General features: G+C 38.3%; 1 protein-coding gene across 4 annotated transcripts in view; it reads right to left on the bottom strand.

Annotated features, from left to right (window-relative positions):
* LOC127497907 (uncharacterized) overlaps window positions 1–25,729 on the bottom strand; it is a 67,925-nt gene that overhangs the window by 10,247 nt on the left and 31,949 nt on the right. The window contains exons 33-56 of one of the 4 annotated variants that reach the window (XM_051866689.1): window positions 23,670–23,753; window positions 23,366–23,503; window positions 21,356–21,472; window positions 21,019–21,236; window positions 20,704–20,894; window positions 20,025–20,237; window positions 19,786–19,937; window positions 16,135–16,206; window positions 15,927–16,006; window positions 15,737–15,818; window positions 14,445–14,582; window positions 13,742–13,904; window positions 13,538–13,641; window positions 13,299–13,442; window positions 11,680–11,793; window positions 10,745–10,873; window positions 10,482–10,640; window positions 7,818–7,979; window positions 7,433–7,595; window positions 6,098–6,279; window positions 5,899–5,991; window positions 4,515–4,719; window positions 3,984–4,171; window positions 3,794–3,891 (exon numbers count right to left, since the gene is read on the bottom strand). In XM_051866689.1, the coding sequence (XP_051722649.1) occupies window positions 3,794–3,891; window positions 3,984–4,171; window positions 4,515–4,719; window positions 5,899–5,991; window positions 6,098–6,279; window positions 7,433–7,595; window positions 7,818–7,979; window positions 10,482–10,640; window positions 10,745–10,873; window positions 11,680–11,793; window positions 13,299–13,442; window positions 13,538–13,641; window positions 13,742–13,904; window positions 14,445–14,582; window positions 15,737–15,818; window positions 15,927–16,006; window positions 16,135–16,206; window positions 19,786–19,937; window positions 20,025–20,237; window positions 20,704–20,894; window positions 21,019–21,236; window positions 21,356–21,472; window positions 23,366–23,503; window positions 23,670–23,753 (3,389 nt within the window). Of the gene's footprint in view, window positions 1–3,793; window positions 3,892–3,983; window positions 4,172–4,514; window positions 4,720–5,898; window positions 5,992–6,097; window positions 6,280–7,432; window positions 7,596–7,817; window positions 7,980–10,481; window positions 10,641–10,744; window positions 10,874–11,679; window positions 11,794–13,298; window positions 13,443–13,537; window positions 13,642–13,741; window positions 13,905–14,444; window positions 14,583–15,736; window positions 15,819–15,926; window positions 16,007–16,134; window positions 16,715–19,785; window positions 19,938–20,024; window positions 20,238–20,703; window positions 20,895–21,018; window positions 21,237–21,355; window positions 21,473–23,365; window positions 23,504–23,669; window positions 23,754–25,729 lie in introns of those variants that run through there. The other 3 variants (XM_051866709.1, XR_007925701.1, XR_007925702.1) reach the window with 3 other exon arrangements.

Genomic DNA, 25,729 nt, shown 5'->3' with positions numbered 1-25,729 from the left:
ACGACAAACCTTGGTTTACTGCAAAACTCAGACAGCTTCGCCAGGCCAAAGAGGATGCCTACAGGAGCGGGGACAAAGTCTTGCACAAACAGGCCAAATACACACTGAATAAGGAGATCAGTGTGGCAAAGAGAAGTTATGCTAAAAAGCTAGAACACCAGCTTTCGGCTACTGCCCCAGCATCAGTGTGGAAGGGCCTGAAAACCATCACCAGCTACAAGACCCCATCCCCCAGCACTGTGGAGAACCAACATTTGGCCAACGAGCTTAATACATTTTACTGCAGGTTTGAAAAGCCTGGTCTCACACCCCACACCCGCTCTGACCGGCTCACCACACAGCTATCAACACCCTCACCCCTCTCCCTCCCCCCTCCTGCTTCTCAACCTGCACTTCAGATCAGTGAGAGGGATGTATGCAGAGTCTTCAGGAAACAGAAGATAAGGAAAGCCAAAGGCCCAGACGGTGTTTCACCAGCCTGTCTCAAAGCCTGTGCTGTCCAGCTGCCATCCATCTTCACACTGATCTTCAACAGATCAAGTCCCCTCCTGCTTCAAATGCTCCATCATCCCTGTACACAAAAAAACAAAAATCACAGGACTAAATGACTACAGACCTGTTGCTTTGACGTCTGTGGTCATGAAGTCATTTGAGAGACTGGTGCTGGCCTACCTGAAGGACATCACTGGACCCCCTGCAGTTTCCTTATCGAGCAAACAGGTCTGTGGATGATGTAGTCAATATGGGACTGCATTATATCCTACAACATCTGGAGAAACCAGGAACTTATGCAAGGATCCTGTTTGTGGACTTCAGTTCGGCTTTCAACACCATAATCCCGGATACCCTCCTGAATAAACTGACCCAGCTTCCTGACAGACAGGCAGCAGCTAGTGAGGCTGGGAAAACTCAATCCAGGACCCTCACCATCAGCACTGGAGCTCCTCAGGGTTGTGTTCTCTCCCCACTGCTCTTCTCCCTCTACACAAATGACTGCACCTCTAAAGACCCCTCTGTCAAGCTCCTGAAGTTCGCAGACGACACCACAGTCATCGGCCTTATCTGGGACAGAGACGAGTCTGCTTACAGACTGGAGGTTGAACAGCTGGCTGTTTGGTGCAGTCACAATAACCTGGAGCTGAACACGCTCAAAACAGTGGAAATGATAGTGGACTTTAGGAGAAACCCCCCTACACCTGCACCCCCCCACACAGCATCATGAACAGCACTGTGGAGGCAGTGGAGTCATTCAGGTTCCTGGGCACCATCATCTCAGGACCTGAAGTGGGACAATCACATTGACTCCACTGCGAAAAAGGCTCAGCAGAGACTGTACTTCCTTCGCCAACTGAGGAAGTTCAACCTGCCACAGGTGCTGCTGACACAGTTTTATAAGAAGATATAAGAAGACTGCACAACAAATTCCTTGTGTGTTTGTGCACACCTGGCGAAAAAAGCTCATTCTGATTCTGATTCTGATATCGCTCTGCCTGCGCCACGGACTTATGGGCCTTCAGCTGCTCTTTGTCCCTCCACCCCTTTGGCTCCTTCGGGCTCCGCCTTCCCTCTGGCTCCGCCTTCCCTCTGGCTCCGCCTAAGTCCTCTGGCACCCTGGCTCTACCTTGGACGCTTGTTGCTGCAGCTCTGCCTCGTTCTCTCCAGATCCAGTGTGTCACTTGGACTCATCAACTCTTCGGCTTCGCCTGGGTTTCCACCTCCATCGGCTCCATCTCAGTCTGTCGTCCCCCTGGGTCTACCGGCCAAGTCTTCACCATGGCTACTCCCAGGTTTGGGTCCTCACCTGGCTCCTCATGCTCTCATCTCCTCTTTGACTCCTCCCACCATCATCGCTTCCTCCCTCCTCAGTTGGACTCGTTATGGCGCAAGGACGCACCTTCCGGGAGGGAGAGCTACTGTAACGGTCTCGTTCTGTTTTGGTTTCGTTTTCTTTCTGTTCCCTGTTCTGCTTTGCCTGAGTTCTGTTTGCTAGTTAGTTTCTATGGTTTCTGATTGGATTGCTTTCACCTGTTGTACATTTAGTCACCTTGTTATCTCTGTAAATTTAAACCCTGAGTTTCCTCTGTTTCCTCTTGTTCTGTGTCATCTTTAGTTTATGTGGTTCTGTGTATTTCTCTTGGTTATCTCCTGAGTGTTACCTTGTTGGATTTATTAAAGACTGTTCTTGTTCTCTACTCCTTTCGTTGTGCGCTTTATCATAGCCACGCTGCTGACATTAATGTCTGTGAGCTTGATTTTCTTGTAGGTGAGCTTAAAGAGTGGTTCGTTTTTGACTGACACATTGGATTCATTGGCATCACATCAATAATGTACATACAACATACAAGTTTTATCACAAACGAAATTGCCCCAAATTTACAAATACATATTTATTTACTGAATATTAGTATGTTTAAATTGGATTTGAAAAACTGATGTGAAAAAAATTACCTGTTTTGGAATATAAAACTTCTAAATGACACTATTGTGGCGTACGTGTGCTGGGAGCCTTATAGCAGCATGATTTATGTGAACTACTGGGTTATTGATATTAATCAGATTATGATATTTATCAAACTCTGGTGTTGGGGCAAGACAAAAAAGATATTTTGAAGAATGGTGGTAACCATATTGACTTCCACCACTGACTTCCATTATATGAAGGGGGTAAAAAGCAAACAAACAAACAGACATTTTTTAAAATATCTTCTTTTATGTTCCACAGAAGAACGAAAGTCAAACAGGTTTGAAATGACTTGGGGGTGAGTAAATGATGACAGAATTTTAATTTGAGGGTGAACCATCCCTTTAAGTTAAGATTTGTTGTATAAAACCACCTTTATTAGTGATAACGGCAACAACTTCTCATTTTTTTGTGGTGAAGTGATGTTATCTGGCACATTCAACTCTACAAAATTGTTTCGGCTGATGTTTATTGTTGGGATGCTTCTTGAACTTTCTGTTCCAGATCACACCACATCATTTAAATCAAATTGAGCCCAGAGCTTTGACCACTTGGCCATTTTAATTTATGCAATTTGAGAATTCTGTTGTTGATTTACTTCTGTGTTTTGGATTGTGGTCATATCGCATGAGTTTTAGATCATGTCTTGACAATCCACTATACAACCTAAAATTCATTGGTCCCTCAATGATTTAGGCAGTCAAGACCCTCAGGCATCAGAGCAGCGCCACATCCCTCTGCAGACATATGCCTCACAGTTGGGGATGAGGTTTTGTTGTTGGTATGCTTTGTTTTAAAAAAAAACATCCCGCTGTGTATAATTAGCAAACAGATAAACTTTGTCTCACTTGCCCACAGAACATTACTCCAGTAGTGCTCGCAGCCTCCAGGTGGTCTTTAACAAACTTGAAATAGGAAAGCGTGTTGTTTTGGAGTGCTGTGGTTGTTATGATCAGTGGAGGGTGAATTTCTGATGGTCCCTTATCACGTGACATTATATTGTATTGTATTGACTGTGCAGTGGTGTACTTCAAAGTGTATTTTTTAAAAACTGTACTTGCAGATAATATAACATTAATGAAATAAAAGCCCACTAAAGAGAGTACACTCTCATGACTGTTTCTCAACACACTTAAGTACACTTTTAAAAAGTTCACTTTATATTAATGTCAAATTAAAAGTCTTTTTTTGAAGTAGTTTAAATTATTTTGTTTTAATAATCTTTAGAAGAAAATGCAACATTGGAACAAAGCCAAGTTCAGTGAGAACACCTGTTGTGATACGATAGAACAAACGGCGGTGGGCCATGTTTCTGGCAGATTTGCAGCATACCTTTTGGAGAACTTGTACATTAGTAAAAGCTGTCTTCTGACACCCACTAGCATGGCAGCCATTCGGGCCTCCATCCACTGAAAAGTCTGCTGGCTCACCTGAAAAACATGACATACATCATCTATTATGTCTATCCCGCTTGATCAACAGCCTAAGACTTCAGAAAAACAGATAAATGCGTCTTTCTTGCCATGTCTACTGCAAAGATGGCAACGTGCAAAGCGGTCAGAGACGGCGCCCTCAGGTGAGGATCGTAAAGTATCGCAGGCAAGAGCTCAGTCAGCTCTCTGGTCCACATCTGCACTCCTTGCTGCCACGCGGTGTCCAAACGCACCCCTGTCACGTCGTGGTATGCTCCAGCTAGAGTAGCCAGGGGCTCTGCGAGAAATTAAACCTACAATAACACTAATACACACTGACAGGCATTTTCAAATGAAAGGTGATGACACGAAACCACAGTTGTGCTGGTGCATAATTGCGACTGGTTTACAGATGCTTATGCAATGATGTGACTAGAACGCTGTCAAAATCAATTACAGATAATGTGACCTTAATTGCCAAAGAAAATCATTTAAAAATGTGCTCAGTGTTTTAGAAAAATGTGTTTCCTGTCAATCACCCAGCGCAGATCAAAGGGAACTGTGCTCGCAATTGTAAAATAAATCAGCGGTAACCTGAATTAATGAATAGTGACAGACAGAACTTGATAGGGCAAACTCACTCCTGAGCTCTTGTTGGACCTGTTGAGACATGAGATGCAGAATCTGGAGCATGTGCGGTAGGCTGTGTGTGAGCGAGTGTCGGAGCGGGCCAGTGATCCATGCTTTCCACAGCGCTCCTGCTCTCTGCAGCAGCAGGGTTTCGGCTCGCTGGGTCAGAGACAGTGGGCCCTCACTCAGCTCCAGCAGGAACATGCTGTCCCCTGCCTAGATGATAAATAATGACACTTATTACTCATAAATAATGACACATGATAATGTAGTGGCCTAATGGTTAGAGAGTCGGACTTGTAACCCGAAGGTTGCAGGAACAAGTGTTAGTACCTGCAGAAAATGTAGGTGAATGAACAGTGTTCTTTTCCACCCTCATTACCCACGACTGAGGTGGACCTAAACCCAAATCGCTCCTGGGCGCCGCAGCAAAAATGCCTGCCCACTGCTCCAGGTGTGCGTGTGTTCAATACTCCAAGCTTTGTGTGTGCACTTGGATGAGAGCACAAATTCGTATGGAACACCATACTTGGCTACATGTCACGTCACTTTCACTTTGATCAACATGATATTTAATACAGCAAACATTTTAGAAGAAAGTTTGTCTGAAGCCTAAATAACTGCTTACACTCAACTGAATTTAAGTTTTAAACTTTCTGACTGAAAGATGTATGCTTTAATTATTTTTGAAATACAATTTTAAACTACAATTTTATTGGGACAAATAGTCCAGCATACATGGAAACTCCATCAAAAGCATCCCAGGATGCATTTTAATGAAGTTGAATGAGAGATTTATTATATATACACTATTATATATACTTTAGTATATATATTGAATATATTGATATAGTATATGAGCTTTCAGCATCATTACTCCAGTCTTCAGTGTCACATGATCCTTAGAAATCATTCTAATATGCTGATTTGCTCCTCAAGAAATATTTTTTTTTATTATTACTAATGTGGAAAACAGCTGTGCTGCTTAAAATCTTTGTGGAAACTATTCTATTTTGATGAATAGAAAGTTAAGAAGGACAGTGTTTATTTGAAATAGAAATCTTTACTGTAACTTTTGATCAATTTAATGTGCCCTTGCTGGATAAAAGTATTAATTAAAAAAAAAATACAGGCCCTAAACTTTTGAACACTATATATTTTATTACAAAAAATTCACATTACAAATTATTAATTTCTAAATGAATCTTTGCACAGCACTTAAAAGGATAGTTCAGTAAAAAATAATGTCTTCTATGGAAAGAACATATTTTGAAGAATGTCTCAACTGTCCATACAATAAAAGTCAATAGTGTCCAAAACAATACTGGACCCCACTGATTAACATTGTACAGATGGACCAAAAAAAAAAAAAAAAGCCTGTGAGATATAACAAACCTGTTTCCTGAATGTTAACAGAAGATACTGAAGTCTCTGAACTCTGTCCAAAAGTTTACTCCTTATCCGATACCCCAGCTGCTGGAGCCGTGCCTGTAGAGGTACGGTATCAAAAAACAGACGTGAAAAACAATGTTTTACAAGGTATCTGGCAGATTTATATTATGTGAGTAACATCATAACTCCTTGCCGTCCTCACCTCTGCAGCCCACAGGCATTCCCTGCATCCCTTAGCTTGAAATAGCAGACTCTGATTGGCTGCGCCTACAGAAATAAGGGCAAGGGTCTCATTCTCAATACCACGACCACCTCTCTGAGCCTCCAGGGTGAACCAGTGATGCCCCTCAAAACAGAACGCCACTCGGATATCATCAGACGTTTCTGACGGCAAGTAGAAACACACAAATCTCATTCATAAGAATATAACATGATAAACGATCATTTGTTATTAACTTAGTAAAACCTGACACATTAAATAATAGTCAGAAAAAATCTTTTTTTTTTTTTTTTTTTTAAATGGAAGAGTTTATTGAACCTTTATACAAAAAAAAATAATGAATAAATAAAAAAAATAAAAAATGTGATTAGATTTTAGATTTTTAGGAAAAAACGGTTACACTTTATTTTAGTGCTGTAGTTACATTGTAATTACTCAAATAAGTACTATTACTATTAATTAACTACATGTACTTACTATAGAGTTACAGATAGGGTTAGGTTTAGGGTTAGATACTTGTAATTATGCATAATTTACTGTTATTACTATAGTAAATACATGTAGTAATATGTAACTACGGCACTAAAATAAAGTGTTACCGAAAAAATTGTATTTAAAAAAAATAATGCAATTTGGTGCAGTTTCTGATATTTATATGGCTAAAAAGTATGATTAAATTCTGATAACTTGTATCAATGACATCTTTATAACATTACAGCAGACTACTGACATACATTAAATGCATATAAATATCAGTTATCACTCTATATCTCCCAATAATGTCTTAGTAAGATGATATTTAAATGCTTAGTTTTATTATCAAAGATCTGTATATTTTACATTTAAAAACATATAATGCAATGCAATACAATGATAACTGAGTCACAAATAAACGTTGCTCAATAGACTGATGTGTCATATTTGATACATCTTAATGTGATTTTTCTAAAAAATGATGTATGAATAATCAAGCTTCAGTCCAGTAAACCTTCATTTTTATCATAGTAGCCTACTGACAATATAAAAGTTATTCTTATGTTTATTTCATAAAAATCAGTACAGATTTCACAGCCAAAAGACACATGAACCATGACCTGAAGGTGGACATTTTTAAATAAAATAAAAATAAATAAATAAAAGGCCTTTTACTTACTAAAAAAATATAAACTATCAATCAGACGACAGAGGGCATGTAGTAGATTGTGTACAACAGTTTTTTAAGCAAGGGTTTGATCACGCTGATAATTTAGAGGCCTTAGACATTTTTGTATCAAATATGATAGAGTAGGCTTTATAGGGGTTAGCTAGCATCATCACCAGTGTCATATCCAGCAGCAGTTCGTAGGCAGTTTTTTCCCAGCATCCCCTGCAGCCAGAGCATCTCACTGCGGTCTAGTTTCGCATGAACCTGGATCCCCACATTCCTGCCTGAAAACAGGGAACTGCAGGCCAACTCCACACTCCAGTTTCCTACCTGCCACTGTAAATCACACACATTTGTTTGCTATCGTGGTGAGGAAATTCCATTGGCATTTTATTGTTTTATATTATGCTAATACCTTTCTACACACTAGAAATAACTACCAAACTTGAAAATGTTACACTTCTTTATATTTTCTCTCTAAACATCTTAATGTTATGATTTGGTTGTACATACTGAAATTTCTCATACTGAACCTCAACACGTTCAGGGTGAGTGTACCTCTGTGAGCAGTGAGTAGTTGGAGCGCTGACTGCTGCTGATGTTTCTGAGCGACAGTGTGAAGGTGTTGTGCTGAGTGTGTCCAGACACAGACACACGGGTGTGAGTGTACAACATCTCCTTGCCTGAGTTCACTCTGTGAGATCCAGACCAAATTAAAGCCTGTGAAAAAAAGATAAATGTTACAACAGAACTGAATTAAGTCTTCTTGTTTTGACTTTTGTTGTAATTGTGGTTATGTAGCTCAATTTTAATTCATAATAATGGTTGTGGCGTGAAGAAGGGCGGGGCCGAGAGCCTTGGGAGCGCAGCGAGGCCAGTGGAGCGAATATTAATGAGAACACACACATCTCATGTCCCACGGAGGAGCTCCGGAAGGATAAAATGACAAGTGACATTAGTAATCAGCGAGAGGGGACCAGACCTGGGACATTTGAACTGTGTTGTGTGTGCATGTGTGGCAGTCGTCCCTGAGGGGCTGACGCTTACTTTCGGTTTGTTGTTTGTTCATTTTCGGATTAATTTTTACATTGTTTGTCGGTTCACACCTTCTTCCCTGAGCTTGAACATTGTTACAATATCCATGCAAAATAAATGGTAGCACATTTTCCTATTTTTTGAGGTCTTAAATAAATAGTTAATCTTGAAAATAAAACCTGACTCATCATTTATTGACCTTCATTTCATTTCATTTAAAAAAAAAAAAAAACTTCCATGAAACAGAAAAGGCAATATTAAGTAAAATGTGCAGGCTGTTCATTTTAATACAATAAAGTATACAATGACCAAAGTCTGTCAAGCTCCATAAAAAGCTGTTATTGTTAACTAAAACTGAAACTAAAACTATTAAAATGTTTTGTTGATTGAAATAAAGCTGAAATAAAATAAAATACGAATATATTAGATGATGTCAGAGCTGATAGGCTTATGGGCAGCGCTCCAACATGTGTGGTCCAGATGACTCGAGTTAAAAAAAAAATTAGAAAAAAAAAAAATAGATGAAAAACTTAAACTTAAAAGCTTAAAACAAGTTTTAAGTACCAAACGTACTAAAAACTAGAATTGAAAAAAAAAATAAAAAAAATAAAGCTAAATAGATTTTTTTTTTTAAAGACAAAATCAAATAACAAAATTAAAATTAAAACTGAAAATCTAAAAAAAAAGTTTTATACTAAAAATATTAATAAAAACTATAAAGTATGTAAATAATACTAAAACATCAATGGAAAGTACAATAAAAGTGCAATATGGGGGTTACTTTTATGACATGTCTTATCATAAACATGTTTCATTTTGATATCTGGGTGGTACAACTGTCCACATATCATAAAAAAAAATGAATGTATATGGATGAATATCTTGAAAAGAAAACCTTATTGAGTAATTTGGAATATTTTATCATTAAGTCTTATAAACTGAAGTTTTGTTAAAATAATCGGTAACACTTTACAATAAGGTTCATTAGTTAAACATTAGTTGATGTATTAACTAACATGAACTAACCATGAGCAATACATTTGTTACTGCATTTACTAATCTTTGTTAACGTTAGTTAATGAAAATACAGCTGTTCATTGTTTGTTCATGTTAGTTCACAGTGCAATAACTAATGTTAACAAGATTTTAATAATGTATTAGTATATGTTGAAATTAACATTAATTAAGATTAATAAATGCTGTATAAGTGCAGTTCATTATTAGTTCATGTTAACTAATGTAGTTAACTAATGAACCTTATTGTAAAGTGTTACCAAATAATCTAAACCAGGGGTCGGCAACCTATGGCAATCAGAGGCACGTGAGCAAAAGCGAGAGAGGTGTATGTATTTCATTTAGATAAAGTACCTTGTACCTGCATACAGATCTACATTTTGAGGTAATCATTCCTCTCATAGTAACACAGCTTGTTTTATTAAGTTAAGAGTTATAAATACTATTAAAGTGTGAGAATTGAACTGCACAAGTCAAGTGCGCAGCTCTGACAAACCATTAGCATGACCATTGTGCATCACACGCACACACTGACAGCTTACAGCTTGTTCCTCTGATTTTCAACCAAGTATATTGAGTCCTATTAAACATTCCACACACATCAAAATGCATGTAGAAACTTGTTCATGCATACCTGGTCACTTCATGTGTTTTTCTCTGATCGGATAGCTATCCAATCTAAAAGGCCGGCAAAAGAGGGCAATTTTTCGCATTCCAGATGAAACTGGACAAAATGCATCTGGTTGTTGAAGCCACATATGTAAATTTTACTCCTCATAAAATGGTAAAAACTGAACATAAGCATCTCTTCAGCAATCCTAAAAAACTTCAAAATGGAACTCATGACAAAAAGGTTGCCGACCCCTGATCTGAACATTTAAAAAAACTACAGCTTTAGTCGGCCAAATCATGTCAAGTCATGTGGTGCAACCAACAAGGTATATATATATATATATATTATAGTGGCACCACATGACTTTGTTGGTTTTGACAAAGCAAGTTTAGTTCAGGTTGTAAAATGTCATGTGGTGCAACTCCTCAAAAAATATAATGACATGAGGATGCACCATAAATTTTAATATCGGGGTGAACTATCCCTCTAAGGTGATACATATGTTAAGCTGCTATATGCATATTTTAGTGTAATTTAATTGACAGAGATTGTGATCTCACAGGCTGTGGAGGACAGAGGCCGATCTGAACATGGTGTTCAAGACGGTCCCTCAGGTTGGTGTGTATCTGGGTCAGAAGAGAGTGAGATGGACAGGGAAATGGAGAGACATTCTGGGCCCTCAGCTCCACGAGGAGTGTGTGCATTCCTTTTACTCCTCCCTAAATAACAGACAACAAAAAGTAAGAAGATCCTATATCTTAAGATCTAAAATAAATAAAGGCAGTACAACAAGCAAGTTTTCAATTTCTTATATTTTCCAGACCTGGTATTTCATGCTTTGCGTTATCCTCTTGTCCTTCCATTTGATCTCAGTGTTTTGGGAGTAGGCCTTCCCCTCCTGAGCTACGGCAAAACATCCCTCCATCTCCACAAGGGGGAGCACTGACTGGATCTAAGACAATTCATGAGTACCAGCAAACTTTGAAGCAGAGACATACTGTCTGGGGCACAGCATACACAGTAGTTAATTTTTGATATACGCTACTGTTCACCTGTTTGGGGTCAGTAAGATAATATGTTTATTTAGCAAAGATGCATTAAATTGATCACTTTTTTTTTTTTTTTTTTTCCCTCAAATAAATGCTGTTGTTATGAACTTTCTATTCATCAAAGAATCTTGAAAAAAAAAAAAATATGATTTCCACAAAAACATTTAAAACTTAAGACTGGTGTAATGATGCTGAAAATTAAGCTTTGCCACCACAAGAATAAATTACATTTTAAAATATATTAAAATAATAAAAGTAGTTATTTTAAATTGTAATAATATTACACAAATATTTCTGTTTTAATGTATTTTTGATCAAATAAATGTTTGAACATCTTTGTAAGTCAACTGTACAGTCAGCTAGAGACCTTATATGGACCTGAAGAGGTATATTTTGGTATAATGACCAGCTGACTGTACATCATTCCAATGATTACTTAGTTGTTTTAGCAAAAACAAAAAAAAACAAAAAACAATTACAACATTGGATTTTAGAAGAATTTACTCAAATGTCAGAAGAAAAAGACTGCAGCTGTGTAGGAAATTAAACAGTTTAATGGCCATTATACAAAAATATTTGCCCACAGAAACTTCTCTTTTTACCAATAAGAATAAGTACTCCAGAGAGCCATGTAAGTCATTACAGGTAATAACAATGATTGTAAAATGAAAGTTTAGTGAAACTGCAGAAGTTGAATGCTGTGGTGTACCTGGCCTGGTGAGAGAAAGATACAGGCCTGGCTTCTGCTGGAGTCGTCATGCCAGTGCTCACTCACAGTTATAGAAACATTTATAGGCTTTCCGTGGTCCCTTGAAAGACGGGCCTATAGAAACACAACACTCATTCATATTACATAGATTTTACTTATTAGATCTTAAAAAGTATGAGAAATTAAGAGATTGTTTGCATCTGAAGAGTATTTGAAAATGTCAAGTGAACATATTTGAAAATATAAACAGCATTGAGAGAATTTGAGAGTATAGGGAATATGAGGAGGCTTTGAATGAGCAGAGATTAAGATTTTAGAGCAGGGTTCCTCAAATCCAGCCTTGGAGGGCCACTGTCCTTCACATTTTAGCTCCAACCCTAATCAAAGACACATGAGCAAGCTAATCAAGGTCTTCAGAGAAACCAGGGGTGTGTCCCAATCAGCTCCCTAGTTCAGTAGTCAGGGCACTGATCAGGGAGTAAGCCATTTTAAGGGCTGTCTCAGTCCCAGAATCCTTCCAGGGCACTGAAACATTCGCTCCATAAAAAATCACTGCACCGTAAAAACCAGGGAGCATCGATGCTCGCTATGTTCCCTTAACAGAAGTTCTGAAGCGAGAAACATAAATCACGTTTGCCAACTCACTACATATAACAACACGCGATAGATGTTTTTTAAAAACAAACCATTATTTTATTATATTTCAGCATAAACATACATCGCTGGACAGGTAATGAACATAATCTAGCTAACATCTATAATTTATTTACGGCTGAAATGTTGCACGTATATGTAACAAGCAAAGTATTTATCATAATGTACAATGAAGAAGTTGTCATGTTGCTGGAAATACAGTTATCAGTGTCCCAGTGTGTAGTGAGCTAGTGTCCTTTACTGTCCTTACCAATGCCCTAATTTGTGAACGCGATACTGATTCACAAGCTCAGGAGCTAGGGAGCAGATTGATATGTACCCTAGGGCTTGTGTCTGAAACCGCCCCCTATACCCTCATTCACTATTCCCTACATTAGTCCACCAATATAGTTCACTCAAAGGAGCGAATGGAAACAATTGAGCGAAACACTAGGTGTGCCAGAAGGGCTGTCGCTTTCACATGGCTTGTGCTTGTTGTTTAATAATTATTTGAAGCTTAGCAAACTGGCAGCTTCAGTAATTAGATGAAAAGATTTATCTTGAACTCTGTCCCGGAAACTATGTATAAACCTGAATGAAACAATTTAATAATCAATTAATAAGAAATTTATGATATTACGCTGTAGCCACATTGAATCAGCGGTTTGAAAAATGGACGGATGATTCAGCTGCAGGAGACATCTTCTGGTCAGATGCAGGAATTAATTTGGCACGCAACTCTCACAGTGCATTATGGGTATTCTCTAGCTGTTGAAAACATTAGTTGTACACTCGTTATTGCGGTGCATTGTGGGATTTAATGAGTACACTCGATAACGTCCACTATGGTTTGAGACACCACTACAAATGGCTGTTCCCTATTTAAGGGTATAGTGGGCGATTTCGGACACAGCCAGGGTTTGAGCTAAAGGGCTGGATTTGAATAACTCTGTTATAGAGAGTGTTTGAGAATGGCAGCTGTGTACCTGATTGTTGCTGTCGTGCATGTGGTTGGGTCCATGTGATAGGGCATGTATGTGAAACTGAGCCAGTGTTGAGATAAAGGGATGTTTCTGCTCTAATGGATCCATTTGTCTGCTTACCAAAGTCCAAGAGCCTTTAATTCTGACCTGAACACAACACACAAGAGACTTGTATGTGTAATAAAAGATGTAATAAAAGATGCCCAAACCACATCAAACCCCCCTAAAAAGTCTGGCCTCACCTGATCATGGCTTCCAAACAGAGTCCAGTTGACACTCAGATCACCTAGTTTTCTCTGAGTGTCATTCTCTACCTTAAGATCCAAACCCCAACCCTGAGCCTTTCCTACAATTAGAGAGACATATCAGCATGTTCATGATAATAACTAATGCCATGTGTGATCAGATCAGCAACTTTCTCCTTAATAGCAATTTGGTATATCCACCTGTCAGTTCTGGATAACTTTGCTGTAACTGTGTGTCACCATCTGAGGAGTCAAACTGTGTTAAATCCTGATTCTCCCACTGTGCTCGGTGCATGAGAGTATGTGACCCTCTCTTTCCACCATAGCGTGTCTTTACTGTCAGATTCCTGGGCAACAAGTGTAGCTAATGGTATAGAAATAACACATAAATCAAAATGTAATGTAACATAACAATGTAACAAATTTCATGTAGTGTTAAGGCACGGTCACATTAGCTTAACTTAGGTGAAATCGTCCATTATCCATTAAGCATCACTTACTCTGATGTTACTTCCAAACTAATCAGCTGATTTAAAATCCACATAAAATTCCATATTCCTATTAAGATGACTGCATTTCGCCTGCAGAACAAACTGGTCAAATTAGCAAAATTTCTGCAAAATTTTCATGGGCAAAAAAAGGTCCATCGCTAATAATGATGTTTGAAGTACCACTCACTCATACAGAAGTCACTTTCAAACCAAGCAGCTTTTTGTTGGCCAACGCAGAAAATTTGAGTGATCAACTTGAACCCCATGTGAAATATCCATTGGGAAACCTTTTCACCCTCACTCGAAGATCATGTGGATTTCTATTGAAATGACTTGATTTCACTGAACAGCGGTAAATGTGACAGCACCTTTACAGAAGGTGTTATATTATGGCTGAATGATAATTTCACTACCTGAGGTATAGAGTGGTTGAACACCAGCACTTGCTTAAAGCCAGAGTTTGTACTCGAGATCTCCGCTTCAAAAGTCAAAACGCTCATGCCAACCATAAGTTCTGCAGTACCCTTAAATGAAGAGTGGGAGTGGCTCAACTGTAAGGGAACAACATGTAAGGCATTTATTATATATATAAAAAAGGATTAAAAAGGCAGATAATACCCAGCTAAAAATGTTCTAAGAACATTTAGCTAACGTTCCAATTAAGTTATGAAAACCTTATTTCTGAATGTTTTCTAAACACTCAAAACATCCATTTTTAAATATTCTTTTTTTTTTTTAATTATTAGTTATGCAAATGTTAAAGGAACACGAAAATTCCACTTTATCATTTTGGGAACATTGCTTTTGAATGTTCTTTGAAAATTCTGAAACCTTTTTTATAAACATCCAACTAAAACATTTTAACAAAAAAATATTCCATGAACAATGCATAAATGTTTTTGCTAATAATGCTAACATTGAGAACAATATTAAAGACCAGATAACGCCGAACGAACATTCTAATAATGTTACTAGAAGAACATTTGTTTATAACTTTGAGAGAACCTTGCCAGAACGTTTGCCAAAGTTCAGAGAACATTCACTGTAAGCTGGGTAACAACTTTGGAAAGTAAATAGGCCATGTGACAACAATCTAGCATACATAAAGGTGCATTCAGCAGTATTTTGTGAAGAGTCATTTGAATGGTGTACAATTATACGAGATAAAGACTGTACTCATAACAGTTTTCTATAAAAGGTATTTTAATTGGTGTGGGTCATGCCACTCAGTGTATTTCTCCATGCTGAAATGACAAGACCCAAGTGGCCCACTGTGTCAAAAATAATTTATTACACTCTTTGGCTGCTTTCTCTGTAGATAGATACGCTAGTAGCGTAGTGTTGTTTGGTGATGCAAAGTGTGAAAATTAGACAATGAAACACACTTATTATCAACAGGTAAGTGAGTTAATTATTGTCTAGACCGCTGTCTAAAACTTACTAGTATCATTGTGATTTACATAAATCTCAGAGACCAAATGGATGGCAGTGCAGTGCCTAAACACCAGTGTGGAATTGGTACGAAGAATAGAGATGCTAATGCTAGCTAGAGAACTACTGAATGCCCCTTTAAAACGTTTATCATGCATTCACACACAAAATGTAGTATGCAATAGTTGTACACTGTGCAGTATTCCATTAACAAAAGAAAAAAAAAAACATATTAACATTGCTTATTTGAAAACTATAAACCTGATTGTCATACCTGTGATTTTGAGTAAAACTCAAATGGCAGGTATTGATGTAAAGCTGATATGTTGTGGGAAATGTTCACCATTAGCCCAATGCTAAAAAAAAAAAAAAAAAAACATCAAAAATTATTCTTCTGGACAGTCTAAAATACATTACATATGTATCTCATTATTGTAATATATATTTCCTACAGATAAAACTACCTGGAGGTATTGTGTTGACCTTGAAGATCAAATGAGAACGTTGAACTCTGAGAGTTAGAAATACTGGCTCTGATTCCAACCTACACAAATATCAGGATGAGTTCCGATGTCCCTTGCAATATGATACAAAAACAGTCAAATGTTCACAGTGATCACTGAACCATTCTTCAAAAGAAGGAAACAGTCTTAAATGTTCTCACCCACGTACCTTCAATGAGTCTTCCTCGTCCTGCCTAGAGCAGACGCCCAGCAGGTGGCCAATCTCCTCTGTGCATTTCACCTGTAAAAACAAGCCTCTGTGCCTTCAGTTTGCTTTACTTGTAGGAGAGGAGTGTGGAATCAGAAGCATTTCCCTTCAACAACATGAGAAATGACCCAGAATGTACAAGGGGTTTCTGGGTCATCCATATGGATACCAATGCACACTAACTGATGCTTGCTTATTCTCCAACAAGTGATTGTTACTGTGTGTTTGATTAAGGCAGGTATTACAGGTGGTTTCAAAACAAACACAGATATAAGTCGAAAAAAATGTGTTCACATTTATCCTAAATTGATGTTAGAAAGGTTTCAGGACCAGCATATTCACTCATTCTAGATCAAGAGTTGTCAAACTTTTTGAGACCAATCATGGACCCCCAAAAATAATGATCCCTTGTTTGGGTCTCCTTTCCTAAAACATAAAGGCAGCTAAATATTTGTAAGCTTAAAAAATATTAAAAACATCTTAGAAAAATATTCAAGGGATAGTTCACCCAAAGATTTACAGTAAGTTCTGTCATTATTTGCTCATCCTTATGTTGTTCCAAACCTGTATGACTTCCTTTCTTCTGTGTAACATAAAAAAAGACATTTTGACAAAAATAGATTTTTTGTTCCATTCAATGACAGTTAATGGTCAACAAAACTATCAAAATATCTTTTTTTTTTTTTTTTTGTTATGCAGAAGAAACGAAGTCATACAGGTTTGGAACAACATGAGGATGACTAAATGATGACAGAACTTCCATTTTTGGGTGAACTATCCCTTTAAAATTACTCTCATGTGGTATAAATAGTTCCCTTTCGAAGTGGAACTTTGACATTGCATCATGGAGTTGGTGCTATGGGGAACGCCATCAGTGTGACCAGTGTCTGAAGAGCGTGTACCAAACATGCCAATTTCACTGGTCAATGACAGTCCTTGACGTCACAAGCGGAGCAAAGACAAAAGAATTGTATTCACGTGTAAGATAAAAGCTGAGTGCACTCATTGCATTGCATTTGTGGTAAGCTGTCCTTGCTCTATTCTCTCCCGAGGGATGAGATTCTAGCATTTGCATGGAGCACATTCAGCTCTCGAGGAAATGGGAGGAACTCATTGTGATGCATTCAAGGTAGGATGCTCTATTATTGCTTGATTTTCTTGAGTGATAAGAATCTAGCATATACACAGATCATGTTTGACTCTTATAGGAGCTGAATGTTTTCATTGTGTTGCATTCGCAGTGAGAAGCTCCACCCATGCTTGACTCTCTTGAAGATGAGAAAGTAGGGATATAGCTCCCCTTTGGAAGGGTGCTCTACTACGGCCCTGCTAACAGGTAGAAGAAGTTTGCCTGCAGGTGTCTCTCCTTGTTATTTGTCACATACTTTGGTCTGGTGCTAAAAGAAAAAGTTGAAGTTCTAGCTATAGCAGGGCTTAGGCAGAGTGCCTTTTCTCAAGGCAGGGTTGAGCCGCTCTCCCCCAGTTACATTGGGGTCTTTAAGAAGGGCCTAATCTCCCCTGCAGTACCCTTGATATTTCAGAGCCTGGGTGATGAGAGTTACAAGACAAACTGCATTATGTCCTTCTCTTGGTTGCTTCCGTTTCATGAGTAAGGATATAGACTTCCCCTTGGAGGAGTGGTAACACCGAACGTTGTAGTCTGAAGTGCTAGTTACTTTGGGTTTTTAGCGCCTTGCATGATCCCTTTGGTAAGCTGTAAGCACCCTGCTCTCAGGGTTCAATAGGGTGAAAGGAACTACAATGGGCAACTCACAAGACTCCCTCCTTTTCGTTACCTACCTCCCCAAATGGTTGGGTCTTGCAATAGGGATTTGCTCCCCTTTGGGTGGCCTTAAGGGTTGATGCTAGGGGAATGGAGTTATGTAGAGTCATATAAATTCCCTCTAATTCATTTAACTCCCTCCCCAACTATTGTTGGGTCTTCAAGTAGGGATGGCACTCCCCTTTGATGGGTGCTCTACTATGGCCTGGCCTGACAATGCTAATAAGCAGAGGAAGTTCGCCTACAAGGAATCCCTCCTTGTTATCTGTTGCATACTATGGTCTAGTGCTCAAAAGAAAGTGGGTCTTACTAGGTAGAGTGCCTTTACTTAAGCCAGGGTATGAGCTGCTCTCCCCCAGTGTTCTGGGGTCTTTAAGTAGGGCTTAAGCTCCTCTGTGGCTTCCTTGGGGTTTGGAGTTAGGGTGATGAGAGTTAGTGGGCACACTACGTTATACCCTGCTCCATGTGAGCGCTCTCCCCTAATTCCTCTAGGGTATTTAAGTAGAGCTTAAGCTCCCCCACAGTTTCCCTAGGGATTGAGTTTTGATGGCGAAAGTCTTTAGCAATTATTTTATGCCACTCTCGTGTTTGCATCCCTTCTGATGAAGATGAGGGTTGCATTCTCCCCCTGAAAGAAGTAGTAATAACGAAGATCATAGCTGATACTCATATACTCCCTTTGGTAGACTACTCCCTAAGGTCTTTGTCAAGGTGCTGACATAGCTGAGCCATTTTTCCTAAGAGCTCTCCTCATGGGGCCTTATAAGGCTGATGCCTGTCCCGCAAGGGAGGGAGGAAGGTTGTAAAGGCTGGAACTTCCCTTGTTATATAGCATAGAGGCTAAGGTATCTTCTCCTACTTTTGGAAGATACTGGCTTAGGGAGTGACGCCACTATACAGTCTATATGAGTCATTTTGGATGTGCCCTTAGGGTTGACGCACTCTGACTCCAGCTAAGTAATCCATAGAGTCAATTCTTGCTATGCCCATTATGTTTGTGCATATTCACAGCTTAGTGAGGCAGGCATTCCCTTAGCATGGCGTTGTCGGTATTGGTTCTCCATAGCATCAACTCCATGAGAGTTGTAGTTCCACTTTGAAAGGGAATGTCTGGGTTACTTATGTAACCCCATTTCCCTGAGAAAGGGAATAAGACTCTGCATCTCATTGCCATGCGTAGGACTTGCCTGCACATCTCCCTCAGACAAAAGAGTTGATGAGGTGTATTACATGCATCCTTTTATACCCACGGGCGCTCCCCTTGTGACGTTGTGCTTCAGGTTGATGGCATTCCCCACAGCGTCAACTCCATGATGCAGCATCTTGTTCCCCTTCTCAGGGAACCAGGTTTCTTACATAACCCAGACAGGTTTTATGCTTAAAAATATTTAGCTGCCTTTAAGGAAAGGAGACCCTAACAAGGTGAGCATCATATTTGGGGGTCAATGGAATCAAAATCCCTTTAATCTCTTTAATAAGAGAAAAAGTTGTTAAGCAGAATAAAAGTCTATGGCTGTCAAGCTAAAAAAAGGACAAAAATGTACAATAAAAGCCCCATAAAGTAGTTTATGTGACTCATTACCCATCATTCACTGAAAATATTATTTTTGTCCGTTCAAATCTGATGCATTCATTCAACACACAGCAATTTCTTGGTTTGCATACAGCCAGGAAGTGCAGCCAATTCATTTGTATAGAAGAACAAGGAAGAATAGAAAGTGCACACATACTTCATTTTTGTTCTTGCGTGTCAGTAGGTGTGAATAAGATTTGAGACTCTGGGAGACTTTCAGCGATTCACAATTACTTAATGACTGTGATTCTCTAACCTGAGAGTGTTCGGTCATTTGTGTGGTGTGGTGTAAACTCTGCTCCAGTGTGGCTCTTAGGCCGCTGACCCCTGCATGCAGCTCCATTTGGGCACAGACTCTGCTGTCATTCCATTTCACATTCACACCTGCACTGCTGTTAAATAGAAGCCCTGCTCCAATAGACAGAGAAAGAAACATATTACACTCCACAACACAGCCATAACAAGTGTCTGCTAATGCTTCTGAGCATACTGTACCTGCAGAATGTAGCCAAGGGAAAGAGTCAGACAGCTGGGTATGAAGACTTCTGCACCCATGCTGTGTCATATTGCTGCTGATGTTCACACACACTGACTCTTCCATAGCAACTACACATAGTAAGGCACTAAGTTCTTCTCCAGAGCTCCTTTTATGCTGACGAGTCACTTCCAGCCCATATACAGAATCATCCACTACTAGAGTCAGCTCTCCTGCACCACAAACACACAACAACATGAGAGTATAAAGCACTAACATGTACATATTACTACATATTATATATCTTTCAATAACCACATAAGTTACTGATCGAGTGCTTTCCATTTAGACCAGGATAAGAATGGACATCATTCCTTTATTATAGATTTACATATGACAAATACAATCACAAAAAAAAAAAAAAAAAAAAAAAAAAACTTTAGTGTTTTGTTCAAAATGTCAAATGTTAGGTAACTATGTAGGGGCTGCCCCAAAGACTATTTGGTTGTGCAAATAAGGCAGATTATTTTCTGAAAATGACTGTACATAAGGCTATTAGTCATAAGACAACCTCCCTAAAGGTCATTGAACTTTCTGAAACTGAACTTTTTTCACTGAAATATGAATTTGCACACTATTAATGAATCTATGTGCTAGTGTATTACAGTAAATGCATTGGCACATTGATCTTGGATTTACCTTCGGTTAGACCCTTTGACTGGGTTAGTACTCCAACCAAACTAGCTGAATTAGGTAAAGCAGCGAGATCTCGTATTGAATTGACAAGATCCCCTGAAAGAGACAGTCGCAACTGATCATGTGGTAGAAATCCACTCAAATGAGCAATAAACGTCTCCTCTTCCTTTTTTACTGTACAATGCAAGAAAACACTAGAGAGAAAGAAAAAAGATAGAAGCTGAAAACAAATGATGGATAATAAAAAATAAATATGTTGCACAGTGAATACAGTATGTCTCATCCCACAGTAAGACATAACTGCTGTTATCAGTTTACCTTTCTGAAGATGAATTAGCAGCTAAATGAATATGACCATCAGAAGTGACCCCTGGGAATAAAGTCTGATGAAAGCCAGCATGGATGCACACAGCACTAATGCCCTTTGTCACCTTATTTTCTTGAGAAAAGTGAAGCGTTACATTTTTTTCATCTGCCTTCAGGCTGATAGAACTGCCAATGTTTCCAAAAGGAGATACTGCTATTGTTGCATGTGCCTGGAATGTCATGAAAAATAAGCAAAGCACTCAATATTAGTTCATGCATTCATCAACAGAACTCAGTTAAGAAATATGTAATAAATTACTCGCAAAAGGCCACTTTTGAAGGTATTTACATGATAATTCTTGTCGTCAACGGCTATTTTCCCTTCAGAGTGATACTCAAATTCGCTGGTGTTCTTGTGACTCCTGAGCACTTCAATATCTAGGCTGACAGAGTTCGGGAAATCCAGCTGAAAAACACTCTTAACTTAATTTCACCTAAAAATTGTAAAGGTGCAATACAATACTGCTGAGAAAAAATATTTGCCTCCCATTTGCCTGTACATCATTGGCTTTGTTCTGAAATGGGGATCAAAATTGTTACAATGTTGCAATTTCTTCTTGGTTTGGTTTGTTTTCACAAGGCAACATTTCTAAACAGACCAAAAATGTTTAATGCAAGTCACACGCAAGTAAACTGTCCTTTCATTGGTCATAGTGCAACTTTATTTTTCAGGATTCCGATCATAGCAATCATCCATCAGGATGGATAGATAAAGATATATAACGACAGCTACAAAAAAGCCACGATAAGCCCACAGAGTTGTTGTCGTTTTGAGCAAGAATCAAGGCTTTGTTGGTATTATTATGTTTTTTAGACAGGTTCATCAGACCAAATATCAATTAAGTATTTCACTTTGTCTTTGCAACAGGTTAACCCATGATTCATTTTGAGAAGCATTAGCAAAACAAACCCTGCTGCTTTTCACGCAATGTATGTAATTACCCATCATACATCCTGGTTGGTTGGTCCATTGGGTCAGATTACTTTCTCACCACAAGCGAAGCTCTCCAGAGATTTCAAGCAGGCTGAGACCACCTCATTCAGGAAATCTCTGACCAATTTTTTGGAGCGAATCAGAGTATTTGCCGTTTTCATATCATAAATGAACCGAACTAAGGAAGAAACTGCACCAGGTTCCAAAACAAGTGCTCTAAACAAGTCAGGGGTGAAAACTCCCTAATAGAGCAATTACTTTTTAAAAGAGCGACACTGGGTCGCTAGGTCTTACTGTTGTGTTTTTGTTCATGAAGGGTCACTTCTGTGGATTCATGTTTTTTTAGTTGAAGATCTAATGATGTTCGGAGCAAAAATATGCAACAATACAGAAAATCAAAATTGGGCAAACACTTTTTCACAGCATTGTACTGTATATTGTGAAGGCAAACTTTGAAGTTAAGGTGAAGTGAAGGTAAACTAGAACAGAATTTAATCAACTTAAAGGGTTAGTTCAACCAAAAATGAAAATAATGTCATTTATTACTCACCCTCATGCCATTCCACACCTGTAAGGCCTTCATTCATCTTTGGAACACAAATTGAGATATTTTTGTTGAAATCCGATGGCTCAGTGAGGCCTGCATAGGGAGCAATGACATTTCCTCTCTCAAGATCCATAAAGGTAATAAAAACATATTTAAACCAGTTCATGTGAGTTCAGTGGTTCAATATTAATATTATAAAGCGACAAGAATATTTTTGGTGCACCAAAAAAACAAAATAACGACTTATTTAGTGATGGCCGATTTCAAAACACTGCTTCAGGAAGATTCGAAGCGTTATGAATCAGCGTGTCGAATCATGATTCGGATCGCGTGTCAAACCACCAAACTGCTGAAATCACGTGACTTTGGCGCTCCGAACCGCTGATTCGACACGCTGATTCATTATGCTCCGAAGCTGCCTGAAGCAGTGTTTTGAAATCGGCCATCACTATATAGGTCGTTATTTTGTTTTTTTTGGCGCACCAAAAATATTCTCGTCGCTTTATAATATTAATATTGAACCACTGTACTCACATGAACTGATTTAAATATGTTTTTAGTACCTTTATGGATCTTTAGAGACGAAATGTCATTGCTGGCTATGCAGGCCTCACTGAGCCATCAGATTTCAACAAAAATATCTCAATTTGCGTTCCGAAGTTGAATGATGGACTTACGGGTGTGGAACGGCATGAGGGTAAGTAATAAATGACAGAATTTTCATTTTTGGGTGAACTCACCCTTTAAGACTTGCTAACTTGATTACAAAGATTATTATTAGAGTCAAGTCAAAGTAAAAAGAATGTGTTATTGTTTACCTGAAACAGCTGGGACAGGTTGGCTTTCATTGTGATACCTTGCTGAGATGTAGTTAGGTCATGAAGTTGTACTTGACCAAAGGCTGCAAATACTTCCTCCTTTCCAGTCCACAACCTGCCCTGAATGTTATGCAGATTCTTTAAAGAGATTCGAAGTTAGCAAATTCCCATGAACAAAGACAAAATGTAATTTAAAATTTTAAAACTATGATCCTATATAAGAATTAAAATGACACTAGCCGTACATTATTTAGGTGTAATTTGGCACTGTTCCAAGATACATAAAATATATCTGCTAGTTCACCTGTTTGTTTTGGACTGTGATGCAGATCTTTGAGTCTTGAGGAATTCTCTCAGTGCTGAAAGACTGGACTATTGAGGAGCACACCTAACAAATAAACCATATTATACAACAGTTAGTTTCATTCCTCAAATCTGATTGGCTGAGCTGTGTTCCAAGAGTGCTGATATAACAATCTGATAGCACTGAGACTATATTTGGCTACACAAATACTATTAAAGAAACACTCCACTTTTTTTGAAAATAGGCTCATTTTCCAACTCCCCTAGAGTTAAACAGTTGAGTTTTACCGTTTTCGAATCTATTCAGCTGATCTCCGGATCTGGCGGTACCACTTTTAGCATAGCTTAGCATAGTTCATTGAATCTGATTAGACCGTTAGCATCTCGCTCAAAAATGATCAAAGAGTTTCGATATTTTTCCTATTTAAAACTTGACTCTTCTGTAGTTACATTGTGTACTAAGACCGACGGAAAATGAAAAGTTGTGATTTTGTAGGCCGATATGGCTAGGAACTATACTCTCATTCCGGCGTAATAATCAAGGAACTTTGCTGCCGTACCATGGGTGCAGCAGGTGCAATGATATTACGCAGCGTCTCTCACAAATGTCTCCATGGTTGCAAGGCACGCTCCCTGTGCAAGCAGGCGATCATGGTATGGCAGCAAAGTTCCTTGATTATTACGCCGGAATGAGAGTATAGTTCCTAGCCATATCGGCCTACAAAATCACAACTTTTCATTTTCCGTCGGTTTGTAAATTTGTAAAAATACTTTTTTATTTACAGACTTTCTATGAATGCTATAAAGTGAATGACAACTGTGGTTTACATTATGGACAGTTTAGAATTATGTGATTAATCGACAAAAAAAAAAAAAAAAAACGCTTTCATTTTTTTCTTGCATTACACAATATATTTGGTTGAGCTCAGTGCAGATACATTTTCCACTAATTCTTAAAGCTTTGTTGTCTGTCCCCACAGGGGTAGAAAACTGTATTGAGACAAAGGCTCAACAAATAATACAAAAGACAACCACATCAGTTTTAAAATCTACTACATTAAGACCTACACAACTCTTATGAAAAAAAAAAAAGATTCATCTTAAGATCCCATTTAAAATACCGTTAGCAGTTGGAATAAAAGTCTTCTTATACTTGGTGTTTTCTCCAAAGGTACTTAACATCTGCCAGAAGGAAGTAACTGAAATGCACTGTACAGGGGATGGGAAGAATCTCTCACAATAACAGAGGCTTTCTTTTTTACTGCCACCGTGTAAAGATACTTGTTTTCCTCCCAATTATTTTACTAGCTAAATGTATAATCCTTAAGAGTCTGTTTTTATTTTTAACAGAGAGAGAAAGTTGAACCAGGACACAATGTTGAAGGTGAACACAGATTCAATAAATGATTTACTATCAGAATGTCCTTTTCAATATCAAAATTGGATTGTGTGCAAAGGATTGTGGGTGATTGGAGGATGCGAAGGATACACTTGATTCATCCTTCAAAACACACTGAACAAAGGACACAAAACAAAAAAGATTGCCTTCCAAGGATCTATCAAATTGAGAAGTCCATCAACGGCACTTGATGACGTGGTATGCGTCTCTCTCTCAGCCTTAATTCCCATTAAGAAGCATCCACTGTCTTTGTAAGTGTGGCCCTGAATAATGCACTCGACCGATTTGTTTAAACTACATTAATTTATTCAGTAACAAAACAAGTATTCATCTTTATGAGTGAGTCATTGAATCATCCAATCAACTGATGTGTTCAAACACATCAAAATATCAAATACCAATTTCTTCAGAAAAGAAAAAAAGATCATATTTATAAGTAAGTCATTGAATCATTCATTCAGCTCATTTGTACAAACCACTGAGTCATTCAGGAACACAGCTGCTGTGTTTTACTTGGGAAGTGCAACCATTTATTCAGCTTTTTTTTTTTTTTTTTTATTATTTTCATTGCTGCAGCAAAAATAGACAAAGCAATTGGTCATATTGTGTCTAAAATGTAAGTGAATCTTATAACGTCTTGATTATTGAACGGTTGTATAAAA

The sequence above is a fragment of the Ctenopharyngodon idella genome, chromosome 2 (assembly GCF_019924925.1).
Source record: "Ctenopharyngodon idella isolate HZGC_01 chromosome 2, HZGC01, whole genome shotgun sequence".
NCBI classification, from domain to species: Eukaryota; Metazoa; Chordata; class Actinopteri; order Cypriniformes; family Xenocyprididae; genus Ctenopharyngodon; species Ctenopharyngodon idella.
The sequence above is the reverse complement of the archived record's forward strand: the minus strand, read 5'-3'. Positions and strand labels throughout refer to the sequence as shown.